This window comes from Lipotes vexillifer, unplaced genomic scaffold (assembly GCF_000442215.2).
Source record: "Lipotes vexillifer unplaced genomic scaffold, Lipotes_vexillifer_v1.1 scaffold184, whole genome shotgun sequence".
Taxonomy (NCBI): Eukaryota; Metazoa; Chordata; class Mammalia; order Artiodactyla; family Lipotidae; genus Lipotes; species Lipotes vexillifer.
Window position 1 is genome coordinate 1,925,960 of NW_006783561.1, and position 21,400 is coordinate 1,947,359.

The 21,400-nt window shown below is 51.6% G+C and overlaps 1 protein-coding gene across 2 annotated transcripts in view; it reads right to left on the bottom strand.

The window, feature by feature from the left end:
- Positions 1-7,621: 7,621 nt before the first annotated feature.
- CRTAC1 (cartilage acidic protein 1) overlaps positions 7,622-21,400 on the bottom strand; it is a 136,611-nt gene continuing 122,832 nt past the window's right edge. Inside the window, exons 12-15 of one of the 2 annotated variants that reach the window (XM_007456231.1) lie at positions 12,862-13,007; positions 11,488-11,530; positions 8,779-8,922; positions 7,622-7,954 (exon numbers count right to left, since the gene is read on the bottom strand). In XM_007456231.1, the coding sequence (XP_007456293.1) occupies positions 7,923-7,954; positions 8,779-8,922; positions 11,488-11,530; positions 12,862-13,007 (365 nt within the window). In that variant the 3' untranslated portion in view covers positions 7,622-7,922. Of the gene's footprint in view, positions 7,955-8,135; positions 8,313-8,778; positions 8,923-11,487; positions 11,531-12,861; positions 13,008-21,400 lie in introns of those variants that run through there. The other variant, XM_007456230.1, reaches the window with a different exon arrangement.

Here is a 21,400-nt window from a genome sequence, read left to right on the forward strand (position 1 = left end):
TTCCCTCCTTTCAAAGTCCAGCCTTCCGAGGTTTCCACAGAACCCTTCTCAGGTGACTTTGGGAGGATTTATTCTCCTGGTGGCACTGAGGGCAGATTGTGCTGTACTCACAGCTCTTCCTCTAAGAGGCTATTTAAAGGGCCTGTCACTTCAGCATCTGCTGGACAGCAGAGCTTAGTGTCCCAGAGCTGCATAGGGACTCGTGGTTTTGACAGGGATGATGGAGGAGGTGGAAGGGTACGGAGGGGGTCGGAAAGCTGCACCGGTCCGCAGACCCCTGGTCAATTGCTTAACCACACTGAGTCTTAGCTTGTCATTTGCAAAATGAGAGCGTTGTGAGAAGGCATCTTTGTAAATGATAATCTGTTTCTCCAATGTAAGGTATTGTTATTGCTGGAGTTACACTAGGATCTCATTATACCGTGGCCTCATGATGTAGATTTATAGCCAGGTCCCACATTCTTGCATAGAACAAGCAAAATCCAAGGGGCCACAGATCCCCTAATATATGCGAGGAACTCCTGTACAGTATTATCCCATTTTGCTCTTTAACGCTCTTGTGGGTGGTTATATTTGAATTCTCATTTTATAGATGAGGAAATTAGATGGTTAAGTGGCTTCACGAGCACCCACAGCTAGTTAGTGTCAGAGCGAAAGCTTGAACCTAAGTCTCCGACCCCAAATCCGTCTCTTATTCTGTTACTGTGTGTCACAGTTAGACAAAAGGTTCCGTTCTGCCTGGATTGGCTCATGAAGACAGATTTCAGGCTCAGAGAGAAGCGTGTGGACAAATGCAGACACAGAAAAATTAGACTTGCAGGGGCACGAAGGGGCTGGTTACTTTGGAGTAATTCAAGTTATCGATTTCTGTAATGGAAAAGTGATTGTGGACCAGCTACCACCTGAGAGCTGTGCTGAGCAAGGCCCTGGAAGGGGAAATGTTATACACAGCTTACAAGACCTTGTGGTGGGGATGGCCTTCCTCCTGTCCCAGTTCCTCTTGAACTCTTGGCGGGGGGAGGTCGGGGATCTTGTCTTACTTATTTCTACCACCTCCCTCCCCCACCCCAAGTGCCTGGTGCAGTGCCTCACCCTTGGCAGGTGAATGAGAATTGCAGCCCATCACAGGCTGGCAGGAAAAGACAAGAACATACAGACATGAGGTCCTCAGGCCCCTGGGGCAACGTGCCACTGAGAAGCAGCTTAGGCAGATGCAGACACAGACAGGTAAGTGGTCACCGAGTAAGTGAAGTAAATGGTGACCCCAGGCCATCCCCTGCACTAGGCAGCTTTAATAACGTTGCCCTGGCCGTGATCTTGTGGCTCTGCTCATGATCTCCACCTGGGAGGGGAGGGAAGGGGAGGAAGTGTACATCCTGACCCCACTCAGCCCCTGCCTGGTGCTCCTGGGCACCATTATTTTGAGGTGGTAAATCCTTGTGGGACTGAGTGCTTTGCCCGGGAAGTCTGGCCCTGGGGTCCTAGAGGGTGGAGTACCATGGGTGGATGGATAGGTGGATGGATGGACGGATAAGTGGATGGATACAGAGAAGATGTGTATAGGGAGATGACTGATGGATCAGAGGTGAGGGAGAGGGCTGCCTGGCTTGAGACGGATGCTTGCAGACCGTGGAGAAGCAGGTGAATGGATGGATACTGGTCGGCCCTGTGCTCCCCAGTGCAGGTCTAAATACAGGACTGGAGCTCTTCAAAGGGAAGATGCTGTGTAGGCCAGTCCCCAAATGAACTCCACATTTATAACTGTGAGTGATGGTTGTGTCTCGCTGGGAAAGATTCTTATAGGTCTAACATCGCCCCAGTTAATGACTTATGGATTGTTGTAAAATCAGGCACTGCTAGGAGTGAAAGCAGGAGGTTAAAGGGCCTGGAACAGATTTCATAATAATATCTGTATTTTAACAATCTGGGCAGTGTACCGAGAGCCTTATACGCTCTATCTCGACGAAGCCTCACCTATGAGGTTATGCCTCCATCTGCAGTGGATGAAGAAACTGAGTCTCGGAGAGGTGAAGCCGCTTGTTTAAGGTCACTGCGGAGTGTGTTGGTGGGGTGCCTGGGATTCAAGCCTGAGTCCATCTGATCCCATAGTCTCAGGGTGAAGAGAGAATTTTAAGGAGAGATGGAAGGAAAGAAAGAGGGAGGGAGGGCTGCAGGGTTTGGGGATCAGCTCTGTAAGAAAGAATGTGGTCTTTGACACACGAGACACCTTCTGCCCTGGGTGAAGCTTTGCGAGCTCCTGGCTTCCTTCTCCCTCTGTCCTCTCTGTGTCTGCCTTCAAGGCCTATACATCTTGAGCTTGGGGACTGGAAAGTGCAGAGAAGGTATATGTGGGATTTGCCTTCCTCCCTTCGGCCTTCGTGTCCCTCTGCTTGTCCCCACGAGCAGTCGGGGAACGTGACTGTGCTTTTGTCCCACCCCTGGAGCTCCGCACGCAGGGCTGGGCTAGGTGAGGAGAGTCAGCGCTTAGATCTTTTTGCGGGGGGTGTTAGATGATTCTGGGGGATAAATCCTTCGTGACCTCTCTGGGTCTGGCCATGAGGAAGGACAATGAGTTACCTTTACGGGAATTATTCTGGGCCCCTTCTGGAAGGCAGGTGGGCAGGCATGCTGAGGTCATGAGATTCTGGGCAGGACTTCCTGGGAAGGGGTGACACAGATTCTCCTTCTGTCCCCAGCCTCATCCCCTATGCTCCTGACCCTGTCTGCAGCCTCCCCTCTCTCAGCTGATCGGGACCCTCTCGGCACCTGGTACCTCCCCCTGGCTCTCTCGTCCTGGCTGTGTTCCACGGTCCAAGCACGGTGCCTGGATGCACTTGGTGGGCACTTCCCCTGACTTTGATTCCGTGTCAGCCTGATAGAAAGGACAAGCACTGGCCCCCATATTTCTAAAATGCTTGATGCAACTGTGCTTCTGAAATACTTTGAGTTTCCTGGAGAAGGAGGCAGAGTGAGGCAAGGAGTCCCAGGCAGGGGTCAGATTCCCAATTAGGCTGTGGCCCTCAGGAAAGTCACTGCTCATTTTTGGGCCTCCGTTTCCACATCTGAGAAGGATGGGGCAGAGCTAGATGACGTCTCTGGTGCCTCTGTGTTTAATGATCTAGGATTCCGTGCTGGTCGGGGGCGAATCCCTGGGCCAGTTCACTAGCTCCTGGTGACTCCTGCTCTGTGCAGCTCAGTCAGTGCCATGCCCTCCCTGCTGGGTTTACCTCATTTTATGAGTATTCTCTTGGGAAATGACACCTCGTGAGAACTAAGTTGAACACTTCAGCACAGCCCAGGCCCCGGGAAGTTTTGGTCTGCTCCCTCATGGCCATTTTCGGTCCTGAGATTGCTTCAGCTCCCTGTGGGCGGCCAATGTCCTCCAAATCTCCCACACTGCAGGCCCCCGGTGACCTGGGCCACGGCAGGCTGTGCTGGGAGCCACATGAGATTTGGCACTGAATAGATCTAGGCTCCATCCTGAACTTTGCTACTTAGTAATATTGATAACATTTCTGATTTTTTGAGGGCTTACTAGGTGCCAGGCTGGCCCTATGTCAAGTATTTTATATCATCTTGTTTAATGTAAAAACTTTGTGTGGTAGGTATTATCCCCATTTTACAGATAAGAAAACTGAGGCTCAAACACAGCTCACCTACCTCAAATACCTCTTTCTCAAGGCCTACCCTGAGCCACCCTCTTTAGAATGGCATTCTGCCTATCTCAGCGCTCCCAATTTGCCTTAATGCTGCTTCCTCCTTCCCACCTAACTTGTAACATACTATATACTTTACTTATTATGTTGTTTAGTGCCTGCCTTATGTCACCAGGGCTTTCAGGAATCTTTGCCGGTGATGTTTACAGATGTACATTCCAAGCCACTAGAACCATGCCTGGCACATAGTAGGTGTCCGGTGTATGCCGAGTGATACCTGGTTAAGTAATCTGCCCAGGTGTCAGTTACTTAACTAGCTGTGTGACCTTGGGTAACTTATTGTTTCTAAGCCTCAGTTTCTTTGGTCATAAAATAGAATAACAGCATTTATCCCATAGGATGGGTATGGGGATTAATGGAGATGTACAGTTTTTGGCACACGGCAGGCATTCTGTAAATAATGTGAGCTCCCTTCCCCGAGGGTTTTTTTTTTTTTTTTTTTTTTTTTACGTGGGGCCTCTTACTGTTGTGGCCCCTCCCGTTGTGGAGCACAGGCTCCAGATGTGCAGGCTGAGCGGCCATGGCTCACGGGCCCAGCCGCTCCGAGGAGGGTTTTTTCTTCTTGCTTCTCACTGTTCTCTGATGGCCTACCCTTCGGCCACTTCAGAGAACAAGCCCTGAAGGAGGGGGTTGGCATTATCTGTGGAGTTAACCAGCCTGTGTTCTCTCGCCCTCCTTCCTCCTCCTCCTAGATGTGCCTGTTGTTAAGGAGATGCAACATCAGCCCCTGACAGGACGTGGCTGGCATCTGGTCCACACCAAAGGAGAGAGATGATGGCTGACCCCGGGGAGGGAGAGAAGGGGAGGGACTAGGCTTGCCTCCTGGGCTGAGAGTCTGAGGGGCGGGTATCATTCTGGAATCTGCTGGAAAAACCCAGCTGGCTCTCTGAGAAAAAGAAGCGTTCGTCCTCCTGTCTCCATGTGACTCTGGAATGATGACCAAGGGTCCTGTTCAGAGGCGGGAGTGGAACCCCTGCTTGAGCTGCAGTCCAGTGGCAGGCGCTGGTCAGGGTGCGATGCCCAGACCCTGGGAGGGGGCCATAGCAGCCAGAGTGACACAAAATCAAACTCCTGGCCCTCAGAATGGCACCTCCCCAGAACAGGGCTGGCAGCTGAGTAGATGCTTGAAGAGGTCACGTGGGTGATTCACAATTCTGTGCCTGGTGAGGGGACTCGACACAGGTACTGCCATTTCTTCTCGCAGCTTGAATGTCATTGTGAGGAGACTGTCTCAGATCCTGGGCCTCCAGGGACTCCATTTCTTCTACCCAACCCACCCCTTGACCCTGGGCAGCGTGAGAGATGGTGCTTTTGTGTAACCAGCCAGCCAGCCCGAATGGAGAAGGGAGAGCACAGGCTGGGGACAGACTGCCCTGATAGAGTCCTTCCTCCGTCCCGTTCCAGCAGCATGCATCTCGGTAAAACTGGGATGATTACAGCACTTTCCTCCGGGGATTGTTGTGAGGATTCAACAAGTTGATTCCTATCTAGTTTAGAGCTGACCCAGACGTGCTGTGCTCACTAAATGGAAGCTATTATCGTCATTTTAAGGGGTACATTCCTGGCAAGAGGAGCATTCTTGGGCAGAGTAAAAATGGTATTATTATTATGTGGCTTTTCTTGAAAAATGGGAAGTTCTGGCCATGCTGGCCCATCTTCCTGCTCTGCTGGAGTGAGTAAGGGCTGCCCCCTTCAGCGGCTCCAGCTCTCCATTTGCATAATCCCTTCTAGCCCATCCCATTACTTATCAGCCCCTGAAGGCATTTGCTATTTCTGTTACAAACTCAGGTCCAGCAGAAGCCAACAAAGATTTCAGGAGCCTGAGTGGGGCTAGCAGACAAAGAAAAGACTGAATTGTCTGTGCTCAGAAGGGAAAGGCAAGGCTTTGGGCGCCCAGGGGCCTCAGGGCAAGAGGAATTAGAAGAAAGAGTGACGTTGAGCCTGGCTAGCTTGGGTGCGGCTCTGTGCCCACCCATCCGTGGCTGGTTCAGCACAGACCAGTAAACACACTGGACTGAGGCACTGGGCTTGGAAAGCCTGGGCTCCTGGCCCACTGGGGAGGTCTGTTATTTGGGGGCAGGTGATGCTGAGTTGGTTCAGTACCTGCCTGTCCTCTGTATCTTCAGCCTCGTATTTCTTCCAACACAAGCATCTTGGGGGCAGGGAACTTGACGCCCTCATTGTCATAGTCCTCATGGGAGGGACCCAGTGCTTGCCACACGGGAGGGAGGTTCTCAATAAATGTTTGTTGAGTAAATATATGAACGAATGCAGAGAGCTAGCTTTCTGGTACAGCAATCCAAGAATTTAGCTAGACTTTTTAGAAAGCCTCTCTGAGTCCCATTCCCATCCCGTGCCCTGGGCTCCTCCATCTGGCTGGAGGAAGGCAATACGGGGACAGCAACCATGTCACCTTCACTTACCATTGCATCCCCAGAGCCTAGCTCAGTACCTGGCACATAATAGGTGCTCAACCAATATTTGTTGAAAGACTGAATGAATGAAAGAATGAATCTAACGGAAAGCCTTCTTACCCTGGAGTCAGGATATTGTAGTTGTGCTCTTAGCAGCTGGAGGGACTCATCTGGCCCCACCCACCAAGTGGGGTAAAACCACACAAATATACCCAGTTATAAGAAACTCAGTGTGCAGGAATTCATGGTTATTACTTATAAGGCATCTTCTGAAGTTTGCTGTCACCTCGGATCTCCTGATGTCCTTGTCAGGCTGTCACACTAGCTGCCTTATCCCTTATTTCTCGTGTTGTGCGTGCAGCCAATCAATGGACACTGTTATCTTGTTATTTACCATTGCATTTGGAACCATCACCTCTGTGGGCTTTGGGTTTTACTTATTTCACTATCTTAGATCCACTTGTTCTTTTCTAAAAAGGCAGCATCTTCCAGAATGATGAGGGAATAGTCTGAATGGTGACAGCGCTGTCTGTTACCCCCCTGACAAGATGGGGTGGTGGCAGAGGACTCCAGCTTTGGCTCAGGGACCAGCTGGCTCGTGACCTTGGGCAGATCACTTCATCTCTCTGGAGCCTCATCTCTGGGGCCCTTTCACATCTTTAATTCCATGTCAACACACAGGAGTGGGCTTCCCAGAAGTGGAGCGATTTTTAAGTGGGTGTACCTTTTCTGTGAAACTGTAGCTGTTTTTATTTTAAAACTTTTCATTTAAGCTGCTATTCCAAGTGTAAAAACAGCACTAGCTATGAGGAATTAATAGTTTGTGATTTATGGGGCATATTATTATTATATCAGAAAATGGTAGTTTTTTTTTGTTAAATATATTTTTAAAAGGCTTGGTGCATTCTTAAGTGTGATTTTATTATATCTTGGGGTGCCTTTTCTCTCCATAAAGAATAGATCTGTGATTTATAACACACCTTCACTACTGAAGCTTGTCATGAAAGTATTCTAAGGTGTTACATCATTCCCACAGGTGAAGCTTCCAGGAGCTTCCAGGTTTCCAAGAATATTTCAGGGGAGACCAAATTGCAAGGTTCTTTCTAGAAAACAGGGTAACCTGACACTAGCCATGCCTATGTCCAGCCACATATTAAGGGGTCTTAGAAAGGAAAGGGCCCTTAGGCTCAACTCTCTTGTCATTTAGACGAGGGAAACTGAGGCCCAGAGTGGAGAAGTGACTTCCTCAGAACACTCCATGTCTGTCCCTTGCGCATCCCACATCCCTTACCTGGTCCAAACCCCAGTCCCTGACACGTGAACACTGATGCACAAACCCAACCACTGCTTAGGCCTGGGGCAGACACTCTCTCTATCTCATGAGTTGCTTTCCAAGGGCCATGTGATGGAAGGGCTGCTGCTAATTCAGCATTCCAACCAGCTCTACTTGCCTCAGACACATTTTTTTTTTCACTAGCTAGATACTAACACCCAGCAGAGAGTTTATTGTCATGATTTCTCCAGAAAGAGGCTGGAAGACTTCGCAAGTTCAAACTTTAACATTTTTATCAAGAGTCCCAAAGGGTCACCCTTTCCCCCTCCCATTATGACCACCAACCCCAATATTGCTTTCTCTACCACGGGCAGTCAGGGCCCGCAGAGCAGAAACAGCATAGGCCAAACCAGCAGACATGCGGCACGTAATCAACTGAGCAAGGAACCGCCTGGGAGCCATCTTTGTTAAGGGCAAAATAAGCCGCTCATGACACTGGAGGATACAGAAAAGACAGGACTATCTTGATTCTTCTGAAGGAGTGAGGGAGGCTGGATGGGGTAAAAAACATGTTCTCAGAAAGCATGCAAAGAAAGGCTTCACAAACAACTAAGGTGACACAAATGTCTCCCAAACTTCCCTTTTCAAAGATGGCCACCCCCGCGGTCCATTCAGAGGGAGCGCGCAGCAGAATCTACTGGGCGTGGAGAGAGAGACAGGCAGTGGGAGAGATTTAGTTTGCCACAAAGGTTGTTAGTTTTGTTTTTGTTTTTTCCTTTATTGATGGAATTTAAAGTGCATATAACTGAAGGCAAAGTCCAAGGCCTAGAGAAAGAGATGAGGCCCGAGAGAGAGGCTCAGAGATTCTAAAGGCGGCAGAAGGATACCCACCTAAAAAGGCCACTTGAGCTGCAAAAAGCATGGGGCAGAGAGATAGAAAATGGGAAAAAGAGAAAGGGGGTGGGGGTGGGGTGTGGGTGTGGGGAAGCGTTTGGGAGGAAGAAGACAAACAGCAGTTCAGAAATTCAGACAAAGGTGAGTAGTAGGGGTTAGTCTATATCCCAGGTAGGAAAAGGTGGGCTGAGCTTAAGGTCGGAACATTAGTTTTAGGAAATGTGAGAAGGGGAGAAACAAGAAGAGCAATAGCCTCTGGCCAGGACACAGCGCCCCAGGGGCCCTTCAGATGATGGCAGTAGTGGTAGGGCTTCTCCATGCCTCTGTTATGGTCTTCCTTGGAGACCCCATGAGGGTCTAGGGAGACTCCCTCCAGCCAGGGGAAGGCAGGGGCTGGGGACCTGGATCTGGGGCCTCCCAGAGCTCCCCAGTGGAAGGCAACTTCCCTTTGCTACTGGACTATGGCAGGGGCTCCACTCACCCACACAGGCTGTGCCGTCCTCGTTGGGCTCGTAGCCCCGACTGCATCTCTTGTTGGTCCGGCACCTATAGCTTCCGTACGTGTTAACACACACGGGCTTGTCTCGAGGGCACACGAATGGGAACTGGATGCATTCGTTGGTGTCTGAAAGGCAAGGGGAGCCACTCACTAGGGGCTGTGGGCAGTGGATCCTTGCTCAGGCTCTGCTGCCCACCCCTCCCCCGCCGTGACCTTGGGCATGTCCTTTCTTCTCTCTGGGCCTCAACTTCCTCGCTTCAGTCCCCTTGGCTGGCTCCTCTTGTACTTACCTCTACATGTGGGGGGCATTCAGGCTTGGTCCGGGGTCTTCTCTTCTATCTACCACACTTTCTCTAGGTGGTCCCTTTGTATATGGATGATTCCAGAACTTCCACCTCCAGCCACGACCTCTCCCTGGGGCTCCAGACTTATAAAGTTGTCTACCATGCATCTCAAACTTACTGGGTCCAAATGGAACTCTAGATCCCCCCTGGCCCTCAAGCATCTTCTGCCCCCTGTTCCTATCTTCCCCAGCTCAATCAACGCCACTGTCAGTCACTTGGCTGCTCAAGCAGACATCAGAGTGATCCCCGATTCCTCTGGTTGCCTTACCTCTGCAGGCAATTTAACAGATCCTGTCAGTTCTGCCCCCACAGTACCTCTCCCATTTGGCCACCTCCTTCTCACTCCTCTGCCACCAGCCTGTCCCCAACCACCAGCAGCTCTTGCCTGGATTTCTGCAGCTGCCTCCCTCCTGGCCTCCTGGCTTCCCCCCTCCCTCCAATTCTATCTGCAATTCAGCAACCAAGTGATCATTTGAAAATGTGAACCACATGTTTTTTTACCCCATCCAGCCTCCCTCACTCCTTCAGAAGAATCAAGATAGTCCTGTCTTTTCTGTATCCTCCAGTGTCATGAGCGGCTTATTCTGCCCTTAACAAAGATGGCTCCCAGACGGTTCCTTGCTCAGTTGATTATGTGTCCCATGTCTGCTGGTTTGGCCTATACTCTCCTGCTTAACTGCAAAGGGCGCTTAGAGCAAAGTCCAGACACCTTTCTAGGGCCTCAAGACCCTCCTTAACTTGGCGTTTGGCTCATCCATCCTCTCCTGGCACACTGGCCCTTCTTCCTGTCCCTTTGACACACCAGGCCTTTTACCTGTATCCTGGTCTTTGCTCCTGCCCTGCCCTCTGCCAGGCAAGCTCCTCCCTCCAGTCTTTCTGTGCCTGGACCCTTCTCATCCTTCAGGTCTCAGCTCAAAGGTCCTCTCCCTGTCCGTGCCATCTAGAAGAGTCTTCAGAGAGCACCTTGCTTGAAGGTTTCTTAACTCATCTCGTCCAGCGTTCGGGTCACATGTTTGTGGCCTGTCTCCCAGACTAGAGCGGACGCCCCTCCGGGCAGGTGCTTGGCCTGCACCCCCAGCTCCCCCCACGGGGTGCTATGTAGGATGCACACAGATGTCTGCTGGATGGTGAAAGGAAGCGGCGGCTGCACTGGGGATGTCATGGGGTCTGCCCAGCACATGGGGAAGGTGCTGGAATTTCTGTGTATGTGCACTGTCTGTGGGGACATGAAGAGCAGAGGGGACTAATTTCCTCCTCAAGCCCCGCTTTGAGCCATCCTCCTCCACTTCTCACTTGTGGTCCTTTGCCCACGCAGCGCCCTCCACTGGAACACTTTCTCCCCTCTGCCAGGCGAACCCCTCATCACCCTTCAGGTCTCAACTCACACCTTACTTTCTCTGGGACACCTTCTTGCACCCTCCCTAGACTGGTTTAAGACCCCACCTTTGTGCTCCCACAGTCCCCTCCCCTCCCCCTCCCCAGCCCTGCTCAGGCTGTGTGGTCATCGCTGTTTACTTGTGTACCCCTCCCATTGGCTCTAAGCTCCAAGAGGGCAGGGACTGCGTCCTTCTTGTTTACTTTTGCATCTCAGTAGCAAACGCATTCACCTGGGGCTGATGAGTATCTGCAGAGGGGACTTGGGAAGAAAGCTGCCTGAGCATCTAAAGGGCAGGTGGAATCCTTGGCCTGACCCCTCGTTGCTGGTCACTGGGATGGAAGACATTGGGTTGAAGACCTTCTGGATGCTGAGCCTCTAGGCTGTCCCTTGCCCATTCCAGACCCTCGGGGGACTTTTAGAAGGTACCTAGACCCTCACAGAGCTGCCTCACGGAGCCTGGCCGTGCTGCAGTTACCTGCCCGCCAGCACTGCACAAGGCTGCAATTTCCCTTCTGTACTGTGACCACATGCTACACTCTGGTTTGCTCCAGTGCCCCCCAGCCATGCCCACCCTCGCCCACCGGCCCCCTTGCTTGCTCCTCTGTTGGAAGGAGGATGCACGCCCGCCCTAGCCACCACGGCCCTCTGGGAGCCAGGCCTTCCTGTGAGCTCTGTCCAGGTGGTTTTGTGTCTGTTCCCCATGCTCATTCTCTCTGTATGCATGGCAGGGAAGCACTGCCAATTCCCAGAGCTGCAGTGATTCAGCCTGCTGGTCACTACCATCACTCCCACCTTGCCGAGTCACCTGGCGGTTGTCTTGGCATCTGAAGCCTCAGGGACAAACAACACATTCGCCTCCTCACCCTTCCACCCCTTGTCTGCAACCTGAGCCTTGCCAGGGCCCAGGCTGACATTCCCCAGTGAGAGTCCGGCCTCTGCCTTGTCCCCTGGTACCGGCAGGCAACTCACCCATGCAATGGCCGTTTTCCTGCTGGGAGAATCCTTGGCCGCACTGCAAGGTAGGCAGAAGCAGAGACACTAGTGAGTTGAGAAGATCCCATCTCAGGTCCCCTCCTAGTTACAGCCGCAGAGCAGCTGTCACCCTGACCCCAGCATGAGGGCTGCTCTTAGCTCTGCGCCTGGGAGATCCCCTCCCTGCCAGGCCCCTTCCCTTGCACTGAGAATAGGAGACTGGGCGGGGAGGCCACGAACAGATCCGTGCAAACTCCTGCTCACTCCCCTTGCATGGGATCCACACGCCTGCACCGGGACATCTAACAGAGTCTGTCCCTCCTGTGGCATCACCCTGAGACAGGCCGGGTCTCAGGAAGGCAAAGTGTAGAAAGGGGTGGAGAAGCTTTTAGAGGTGTCTGCTCACTCCCCGCACCCCCTTCTCTGAGAACCTTGCCCACTCACAAGGGGTGGGTGCCTGCAAGCCAGGCCGTCCCCCACCTCTGGCAGGTGGACATCCCAGCAGGAGGAGGGACTCAAAGGCTTTGTGGCTAAAAGCTGAACTAAGTGAGGCTGAGACAGATTTTGGCGCCTGGTCACGCCGGGCTGTGGAGGCTTTGCTGTGTCTATGTGGAGGTCTCAGAGACAGCAGGCTGGTGGCTGGAGGTGGGGTGGCCGGGGACTCGAAACGGAACACTTTCCACAAGACAGCAATGTTGACTGTTGGAAAAGACAAGTGATGGGGTGCTGGTGCGGCTTCCTGGGGAGGATGATGCTCCCCCCAGAGCCAGTGTGCTAACGGCAAAGGGCTTCGGGCTCCTGGGGCCACTGAGCTGCTGTGGCTCTCACCCTGAGCATCCCTTGCATTTTGTGAGCTCCTCTAGAAGCCTCCCTGTGAGCCCCCTCTTCTGTGTGAGTTTAAGTGGGCCCCTGTTGTCTACAATGGCGTGATCCTCTCCAGAGAGTGGTCCAGAGCTCTTCCCTGAGGAGCCCCCAGAGGCCCTGCCCCACCCTCAGAAGCAACAGCTTCGTCAGAAGCTTTGGAAAGAGCCAGAAGTGAAGCAGGAGACCTGGGGCCAACTGTTAACTCCGCTCACAAATGGCTGTGCGGTTTTGGTGGGTTCTCTTTGTTGGTCTTGGTTTTCCTTCTCTATAAAATGGGTGAAAAATGCTTGCCCTTCCAATACGCCAGGATTTCTGCGAGGAGCAGAAGAGATGTGGGTGTGACACTGGTGTGCAAACTACGCATGGAGGGGTCACTATGAAGCCTGCCCTTTGCTAAGAAGATTTCCATCATTCTAGAAACAAAGTCTGCAGATTCCTGGGAATCCAGCTTCAGCCCATGGGTGGGGCTTGCTTTTCTGGCTCTGAGGCCCGGATGCCTTTGCTCACCTCCAGGGGGGCCGGGTCCCGAAGTCTGTCCTCATCCCGCGGGTAGGGAATCTCCAGCACCGAGTTCATCTCCGTGCTGGCCACGTTCCGGCTGGCCATCTTGCCATCGGGCCATGTCACCTCCACGCTGCTGGCCTCATCCTTCCCTATGGGATGAAAGGATCAGCTGCAGAGCAGGGGGCGGGGAGGGATTCTCCACAAAAGTATCATCATTCATTTATTCACTCACCTAATAAAAAATATGAATTGAACACTGTTCTAAGTGCTGGGGAAATAGTGAACAAGGCAGATGAGGTCCTGCTCTTTTAGAACAATGCCGTCCAGGACAACTTCAGCAGTGATGGCGATGTTCTCTATCTGCTCTGTCAGCTATGGTAGCTGCTAGCCATGGCTGCTAAGCACTTGAAGTGGCATGATAAGGAACTGAATTTTAAATTCAATTTAATTTTAACTAACTGACTTGAAATGGCCACACATGGCTAGTGGCTACCATATTGGACAGCACATTTCTAGAACTTATATTCTAGTGGATTTTGGAGGGAAGAGAGTAAAGCCTGGTGGTAAACATGTTGACTTTGGAGTCCTGGGTTCAGATCTTGGCTGTACCACTTACCGAGCATACTGGGAAGGACATGGTGGAGGGTGGGCATCTGGGAGACCTGGGGACAAATCTCAACTTTACATCTGACTTAATCTCAGGCGTGTTGCATTTATTCGTATTTGTATTTATATTGGATGTTTATAGTCTGCTAGGGGCTGTCACTGGGAATAACCCTCTTTTTAGGGAGCTTCCACTCTAGTGGGGATAGACAGGCACACAGATGAACAAATAATGCCAGATATTGACAAGCTCTGTGAGGAAAACAAAAATGGGGTGATGGGATAAAAAGGAAGTAAGGGTAGGCTGGGGGCTTTTCTAGTCAGGTTGGTGAGGGATAGGCTCTTGGGGAGAAAGCATTTGAGCCGAGCTCTAAATAAAAGCTGAGGTGACAAAGAACCAAAAGGCAGAGAAAGACCGTCCTACAAAGCTGAGATGTTTACAAAAACTAACAGTGGTGGAGCTCAGAGAACATTCATGGTGAATCCATCTGCACACATCCTTAAAGCAACGTGTTACATCACTGGCAGGAAGCAGGTTGGAAAGATCTGTCAGGTGTTTAGGCATCGTCAAAGCCGGCCCCAGCTCCCTGCTTAAGGCAACAGGCCCGTCACCGAGGCAAGGTCAGGCTAATGGTGATGGACTGGGGTGGAGAGGAGTGGGGGATGGGCCCCACCTGCTGGGAGGGGCCTTTCTCCAATCAGTCACCTGGGGAAGAGGGCAGTGCGCAGCACGTGTAGGAGGGAGGCTGCAGCCCTCTCGTCGGTAGTCACCCACCGGGGCTGACCAGACGTGGGCTTGGTGCTCGGGGGTCCACCAATCCATACACTCCCCCAAGGATCATTCGTAGGCTGAAAAAATGATGCCACCCACATGTGTGTGCTACTTTCCCCTTAATGCATATAGACACTGTTAGAAAACAAGTGAAACTGAAGAGCGCTGTCAAATTTATAGCAGCTTTTGGTCACTGCTGTCCACCAGTGGATTTTACAATGATCGCTGCTATGGGGGTCGAGGGTGGTCTGTGAAACATTTTCACGTACGAAAGGGGTTTCCATATTTTAGAAAAGGGTTGAAGCTACGTCTAGACTTTGTGGGGAATCTATGTACAGACGCCTCTGTGCAGAGGTCTGCTCTGGGGTGGGAGCTAAGACAGGACGGCGTGGAAGGACTCATCTGCATCTTTCTCCCCGAGTCCCGGTGCGTCAGTCCGGGGCTTCCAGAAGAAGGTGCACCTTGACAGCTACATCATCCACTTCCTGAGCCTCCCTGTGTTTGGTTCTCTTTTGCTGCCTCCAACCCAAGTCCTCCAGAGAAGTCCCTTTGTAGCGTTCCAGCCTCGGGCCGCCGTGAATTATCGAGGGCAGGCACCAGCTGCTACCGTCCGAAAGTGTCAAAGGTGAGTAGCCGCTTCCCCTGTGCCCGCGATGGGGCAGCAGCACCAGAGAGAGGCCGCTGGAGCAGAGACTTGCACACAGTGCGGAGACCCGAAGACGCGGTGCATCTTCTCTTGCCGCAGAGACTCTCCCCTTCTAGGCCTGGCGTTGCTGGTTCTGGGGCTGGCTTTATTAAGCCAGAAAACATTTCTCATAAACTCCTACTGCCCCGCTCCCTCCTTCCACAATAATTCATTTTGGGGGAAGGGGGTGAAAATAGGATTGAGGAGGTATCAACTGCCCCCTCTTCTACTGTTTGTTTTTTTTTTTTTCCAGTATGCGGGCCTCTCACTGCTGTGGCCTTTCCTGTTGCAGAGCACAGGCTCTGGACGCTCAGGCTCAGCGGCCATGGCTCATGGGCCCAGCCGCTCTGCGGCATGTGGGATCTTCGCGGACCGGGGCACAAACCCGTGTCCCCTGCATCAGCAGGCGGACTCTCAACCACTGCGCCACCAGGGAAGCCCCTCTTTTACTGTTTTGAAGCAGTCTCTTGAGGTTCAAGAGATGTGGCATTTTTAGGGTGTTGAGCACCCAAATTAAATGGCAGATGTAAAAGGTAAACACTTTTCTACTAAAAAAAAAGGAGACAAAGAAGAGCAAATGTTTCTCACCTAAGCCAACAGAGCAGCTACATGAATACATTTTCCAGCCTGACAGAAGTGCCACAAATAACTCAAAAGGGTCGGCGAATATTCATAGACAATCACGAATTTACATCCTGCCTCTGAATCTTGTTTCCTCCCTTCCTCCAGACCCAGGGAGGGGCAGGACTAGGAGATAAGTCAGCCGCGGGGAGAGCACATCTCAGTAGGACTCCCTCCTTCGTCACTGATTACTTTGCCGACTTGGGTCCTTGGTTTCCTCATCTGTAAGAAGAGAGCTCTACCCCATCCAGGAAGGACAGCTCTTGCTTGGATGTCAGCCCTGGCCTGGCTGATTTGGACCCTCAGCAACCCCATCCTCATCATCTCTTAGACATGGGGGAGTGCCCTGCAGTTCCCAAAGGGCTTTTGCTTGTTGGCAATACTGCTAGAGAGTATGCACCCCAAACTGTACCAGGTGATTCTCAGTGTTAGGGCACTGGATCCTCACAGCAGTCCCATGAGAAGGTACTAGTTTTATAATTTCCATTTTAGAGTCAAGGGGGATGAAACTTGGAGAGGAGAAGGGAATTGCTCACAGTTACCCAGAGAGGGAGTGTCTGATCCCAAAGCCCGTACCTGTTAAACCCTTGTTCTACTGCCCACCCGACCCCAATGACCAGCCCACCATGGGCCAAGCATCATGCAGGGATCTGGGATTTAGCAGGAAGGACACAGACCCAGGCCCCATCCTGGAGGAGCTGAGCCCCACGAGGGCAATGAACACAGTGATTACGTCATAATAAACTGGGAAAGTGCACCCAAAGTATCGGTACCACTTGGTGAGAGAGGTGGGCGTTAGAAGTCATTTCAGGAGGAACAAGAGCTTGTGAGGCAGAGGAGGGAAGGAAGGGGCATTCCAGGCAGAGGGCACGGCACTGGCAAAGGTATAGAGCGATGAAAAGGGCGTGTTGTGTGTTGGAGATCAGGGAGAAGCTCAAAGTGGAAGAAGCAGGCTGTGAGCATGTGTGTCAGGTGGGCGGGGCGTGGGAGGGGAGACAGGGCGGGGTGTGGGAGGGGAGGGACTTTGGAGCCCTCACAGGTGTGGCTGGCTTGAATCCTCCCAATTACTCTGAGAGGGAGAGTTCATCCCCACCTCCCGGATGTAGACACTGAGGCTTGGCAAGATGCAGTGACCTGCAGGTGTCTGAGCTATAGGACTGGAACCCAGGCTCCTGCCCCCAGGTCCCGCTGTTCCCTCTGCCCCAGAAATCTCAAGTCTTCACGCAGCTGCACAAGCAAGGGGGCCTTTAAGCTGGCCAGACTGCGGGGCCAGTGTGTCAGGGAGCTGGGTCGTGAGCAGAGGAGGGTCCATTAAGAGCAGCAGGGAGTCGCCTCTGGCAGGTTTTAAAGGACAAAGGCCAAGGAGGCACAGAGAATCGCGCTTTTCAGAAGCAGTACAAGCAAAACAGATGGTGGGAATACAGTTGGGGGAAGATTTTTGCACTTTAATAAAGCGATTTTTATGTGGGCCACTGAATTTTCCTTCCCTAAATGAGCACCAACCGGCTTGGAGGCAGCTCTGAGTCACTTGCAAACCATCAGCTGAAAGGAAGGAGGGGTGTATGTGCAGGGGCTGGGGGTGCCATCAAAGCCTGGGGTGGGCTGGCCCAGAGGGTGAGCCCCCGACGGGGGGGCTGGTGGGGCAAGGAGATTACTGGCGCTTGTTTTCACTTACTGGATTTGGTAGAGCTGCCTCAGCTCTGTGCTCGCTCGGAGCCAGAGAGCCTGGGTGTGGGATACGTGCGGCGGGTGTGCATGGCTGGGATGTCGGTTCAGAGCAACCGGGGTCCAGTGGGGCACTCAACAAGGGCTGTGAGCAGAAACACTGATTTATGAGCCTGGCGGGCCATCTGCACCGGGGGGAGCAGGGGGAGGCCAGGGCAGGGTGGAGGGCGCAGCAAACGAGGCCAGGGGCTCCCCCGAGCGGGGGCGCGTGGAATGGTTCTATAGGATGAAGCTGAGGGCCCTCTGCACAACGGAGTGGGCCTGCTGGGAACCCCCTGGAAGAATGCAACACAGCGAGGTCCCTGAGTTTTCATTGTGTGATGCGATGCAGTCTGGATCCTTGGGGTGCACAGTGAGGGTCTGAGAAGCTGAGTCCTCTAACCACAGCTCAGTGCTGACCAAGCAAAGGCCTGCAGAGCTGGGAGGCGTTCCTTCTCCAGCCCCCGAGAGATGAGCTGGCCAGGCACGTGGGGAAGAGAAGGGCCCGGGAGGCGGCTGCTGAGAGGCACATGTGTGCACCCACACACAAGTCCACGGACAAGCTGCTCACCGCACCTTGCTGCAAAGTCAGGAGGCAAGGGGTTGTTTTGGAGGGAGGAAGGAGCAGGGTCAGAGGGGGTGAGCACGGGCGTCGCGGGTGCTGGAAGCGGGGCTTCCTGCAGCCCTAGGCCCTTCCCTCACAGCCTCCTGCCCGCATCACCTTCTTAGTCATGCAGACGTCAAGGCAGCCCTTTCTGCATTCCTGTTCTGGACCTGCCCCTTCTCAGCCCAAATACCACAAAACAAACTGTTCAGGATTGGAAACCATCAAACTGTCCATCAGTAGGGGACTTGCTAAATAAATTGTGAATGTGGCCACACAATAAAAAACTGTGCAGCACTAAAGGAAAACAAAGGAGATACGCACAGACTTGGAGAGATGTCCAGGATATACCGTTAAGAGAGAGAGACAAAAAAGCAAGTCTGGGAATAATAGGGAGAGTATAATAATTTCTGTTAAAAGAGATTCCAAGGCATATTTTTCTATAAATGTGCTCCTGTGTATTTTGCGTGCAATAAAATCATATCGAAAGTTTGGAACTGGGAAAAGGCCACCCTGGAACACTATATTTGAATCTGCTCCCTGCCCCTTCCCCTCTGCATTCCTAATCCCCTCACCCTGTTCTGCATTTTCTTTTTTCATAGCACTTAACATCTAACATTTTATATATTTACCTAGTTGTTACGTTTATTAGGTGTCATATGTTACTCCTCCTTCCACTAGAATGTAAGGTTACCCATGGTAAGGCTCTAGTTAGTTTTGGGCACAGAGTTGGTGCTCAGTAAGTGAGTAGAGACTAAATGAAGCAAATGACACTGGCGGAGGGTGAAGAGGGAATGTTTCCTTTTTGCTTAATATTCCAAATATAGTGGTGAGATTATGGGTTATTTTTACTTTCTGTTTTTAATGATGTTATATTTTCTAATTTTCCTATAACCAATATGCATTATTCCTGCAGTCAGAAAAAAATTAAAGCCTTCTAATTTGACTTTATTACATGCAAAATACACAGGAGCACATTTATAGATAACTATGCCCTGCGAGTGGCTCCTGGGCTCTTTCGCGGCCCTGCCCTCCCACAGCAAAGCCTGGCTTTGGCTTTCCTGGCTCCGCAGCTCCCTCTGTTCCGCCCGCCCTCTCCACCTGGCTCTGCATGCTCCTGACAGTTTGGCCCTGACCTCCCTTTCCAGACTCCCCTCCTACCAGACCTTTCCTACTCTGTGGACACAGTGAACACTCCCACCTCTGGCCTTTTTTCAAACCAGCCCAGCCCCTGGATGCTCTCCTCAGCTCCCATCCACACCTTCCAAATTCCCACCATCCTTCTAGACCTAGTTCAAGGCCCACTTCCTTGGGAAAACTGCCCAGAGCAGAGAGAATTTCTCCCATCTCAGTCCTCACAGTCACTGGGCCAGTATGACGGGGCATCCAAATCTGCTTGCAACGAGAGCTCCTGTGTCCCTCTGCCTCTTTCACAACCGTGAGCCTGGAGGGCAGGGAGCATTTCTTTGTTTCATCTGTCTCTTTGCCATGTCTCTTGGTCTCCCCTGGTCTCCGTCTCCGTCTGTCTCCCCGCTGTTCTCTCTCTTTCCTCAATCCTTCCTTCCATCCGGCCTTCCCATCAGCTCCCTCTCTTCCTGACCCACTGCTGGCCCTCCATCAATCAGGAAGGCCTGTGCTGTGCTAGATCCATGAAGTTCCTTCCGGACGTGGGGGCCTTGGAGTTGCAGGGATGGAGCCACCAGCCCCTGGCTGTGTCCCCGGCTGCTGGCCCTGCTGCCTGCTGAGTGGCCTCAGGGAATCTCACTGCCAGGCCCAAGGCTGACCCACTGGGGCCGGTCTCCAAGAGCAGCCTTCCTTCTGCGCCTCTCTGGGAGTGGATCCGGCAACAGGGGAGGCTGCAGGGGACCCATGGAGCAGTTTGAACCAAAGCTCAGACCCAGAACAAATCCCACAGCCTTGAAAAACAGCAAGGATTGGCAGTCAGGGCAGTCAGGGACTACCAAGCAGGAGCAGGCTCCATATCCCTAAGCAGGGGGGGCAGACTGTTGTGAAGAGGCATGGAGGCTCTTGGGGCCCTGTGATCCCACCAGATGACCCGGCTGAGGCTGCCCAGCTGAAGAAGCAGATCTGTTCTCTTGGCGGGGACAGATACTGGCCAGAGAAGAGACCCAATAAGACCTATAATACACGTCTCAAAATAGCAGAGGCAGCTCACGGGATGTGTGGAAGGAGAAACCAGCCCCAGTCCTGGCCTCACCATTGATTTTCTTTGTGAGTCTCAATTTCCTTATTTGTACAATGGGGTGTGGGTTGATATCCAAGCCAGATAACTGAATAAACATCCTACCTATGAGACCACGGCAGTCACCTTGGCGTGGATGGCCTCACTTGGGTCATCTAGTAACTGAGGGGTCATGGATGTCCAGTAAGAAAGGGGCAGAGCAGAAGGACCTTGGCTGGCTGTGCACAGAGCAGCTATGGGAGCTCTGGCAGTCAAGTCACAGTGATTAAGACCTCAGACTGTGGCGTCTAAGGAGGTGGGGTCCAAATCCAGATCTCCCTACTTTCTGGAGGTGTGATTTAGAGCAGGTTACTTAACCTCAGCCTCAGTTTCCTGGCCTGTAAAATGGGGGTTATGGTTCTTAATTCATCTTGTTGTGGTGAGAATGGAATAAGGTATCTTATGCAGAGCACCTGTAGATTCCTGCGACTACCACCACAATCAAAACACTGAACTGCTCCGTCACCACAAATACCTCCTTGGGGCTATCCCTTTAAAGTTGCACCCACCCCTCTCCTTTTCACCATTTCTAGCCCCCAGAAACTACTGATCTACTTTCCATCTCTATAATTTTGTCATTTTGAGAATATTATATAAATGGAATCAACAGCATGTAACTTTCTGAGATTGGCCTTTTTGTTTTTCACTCATCATAATGCCCATGAGAGCTATCCGAGTTGCTGTGTGTATCAATAGTTTATTCCTTTTGATTGCTGAGTAATATTCCATGGTGTGGATGAACCACAGCTTGTTGAACCGTTAACCTATTGAAGGACATCAAGGTCGTTTCCAGTTTGGGCTATTACAGATAACGCTACTATGAACAATCATGTATAGATTTTTGTGTGGACATGAGTTTTCATTCATCTGGGATAAATGCCCAGGAGTGCAATTGCTGGGTCCTATAATGGTTGTATAGTTTAGTTTTTGTCTTAAAAGAAACTGCCAAACCATCTTCTGGAGTAGCTGTACCAGGAACGAAAGAGAGATCGAATTTTTCCACTTCCTTGCCAGCATTTGGTTTTGTCACTATTTTTTACTTTAGCTGTTCTAATAGGTGTATAGTGATATTTTATTAACACCACAGGTATACTGTATATCTGGTTATGTTATATGTATGTATGCACACACATATATGTAATATACATACATATATATGTGCATATAGATATATATACACACGTATGTGTGTATATATATATAAAATGCTAGTCTTTATGTGTGTATACATATACACACACACACACACACATAAAAGACTAGCATTTTTTTAATACCACCCCCAGCCAAGAACCAATTTTCACCCTCTTG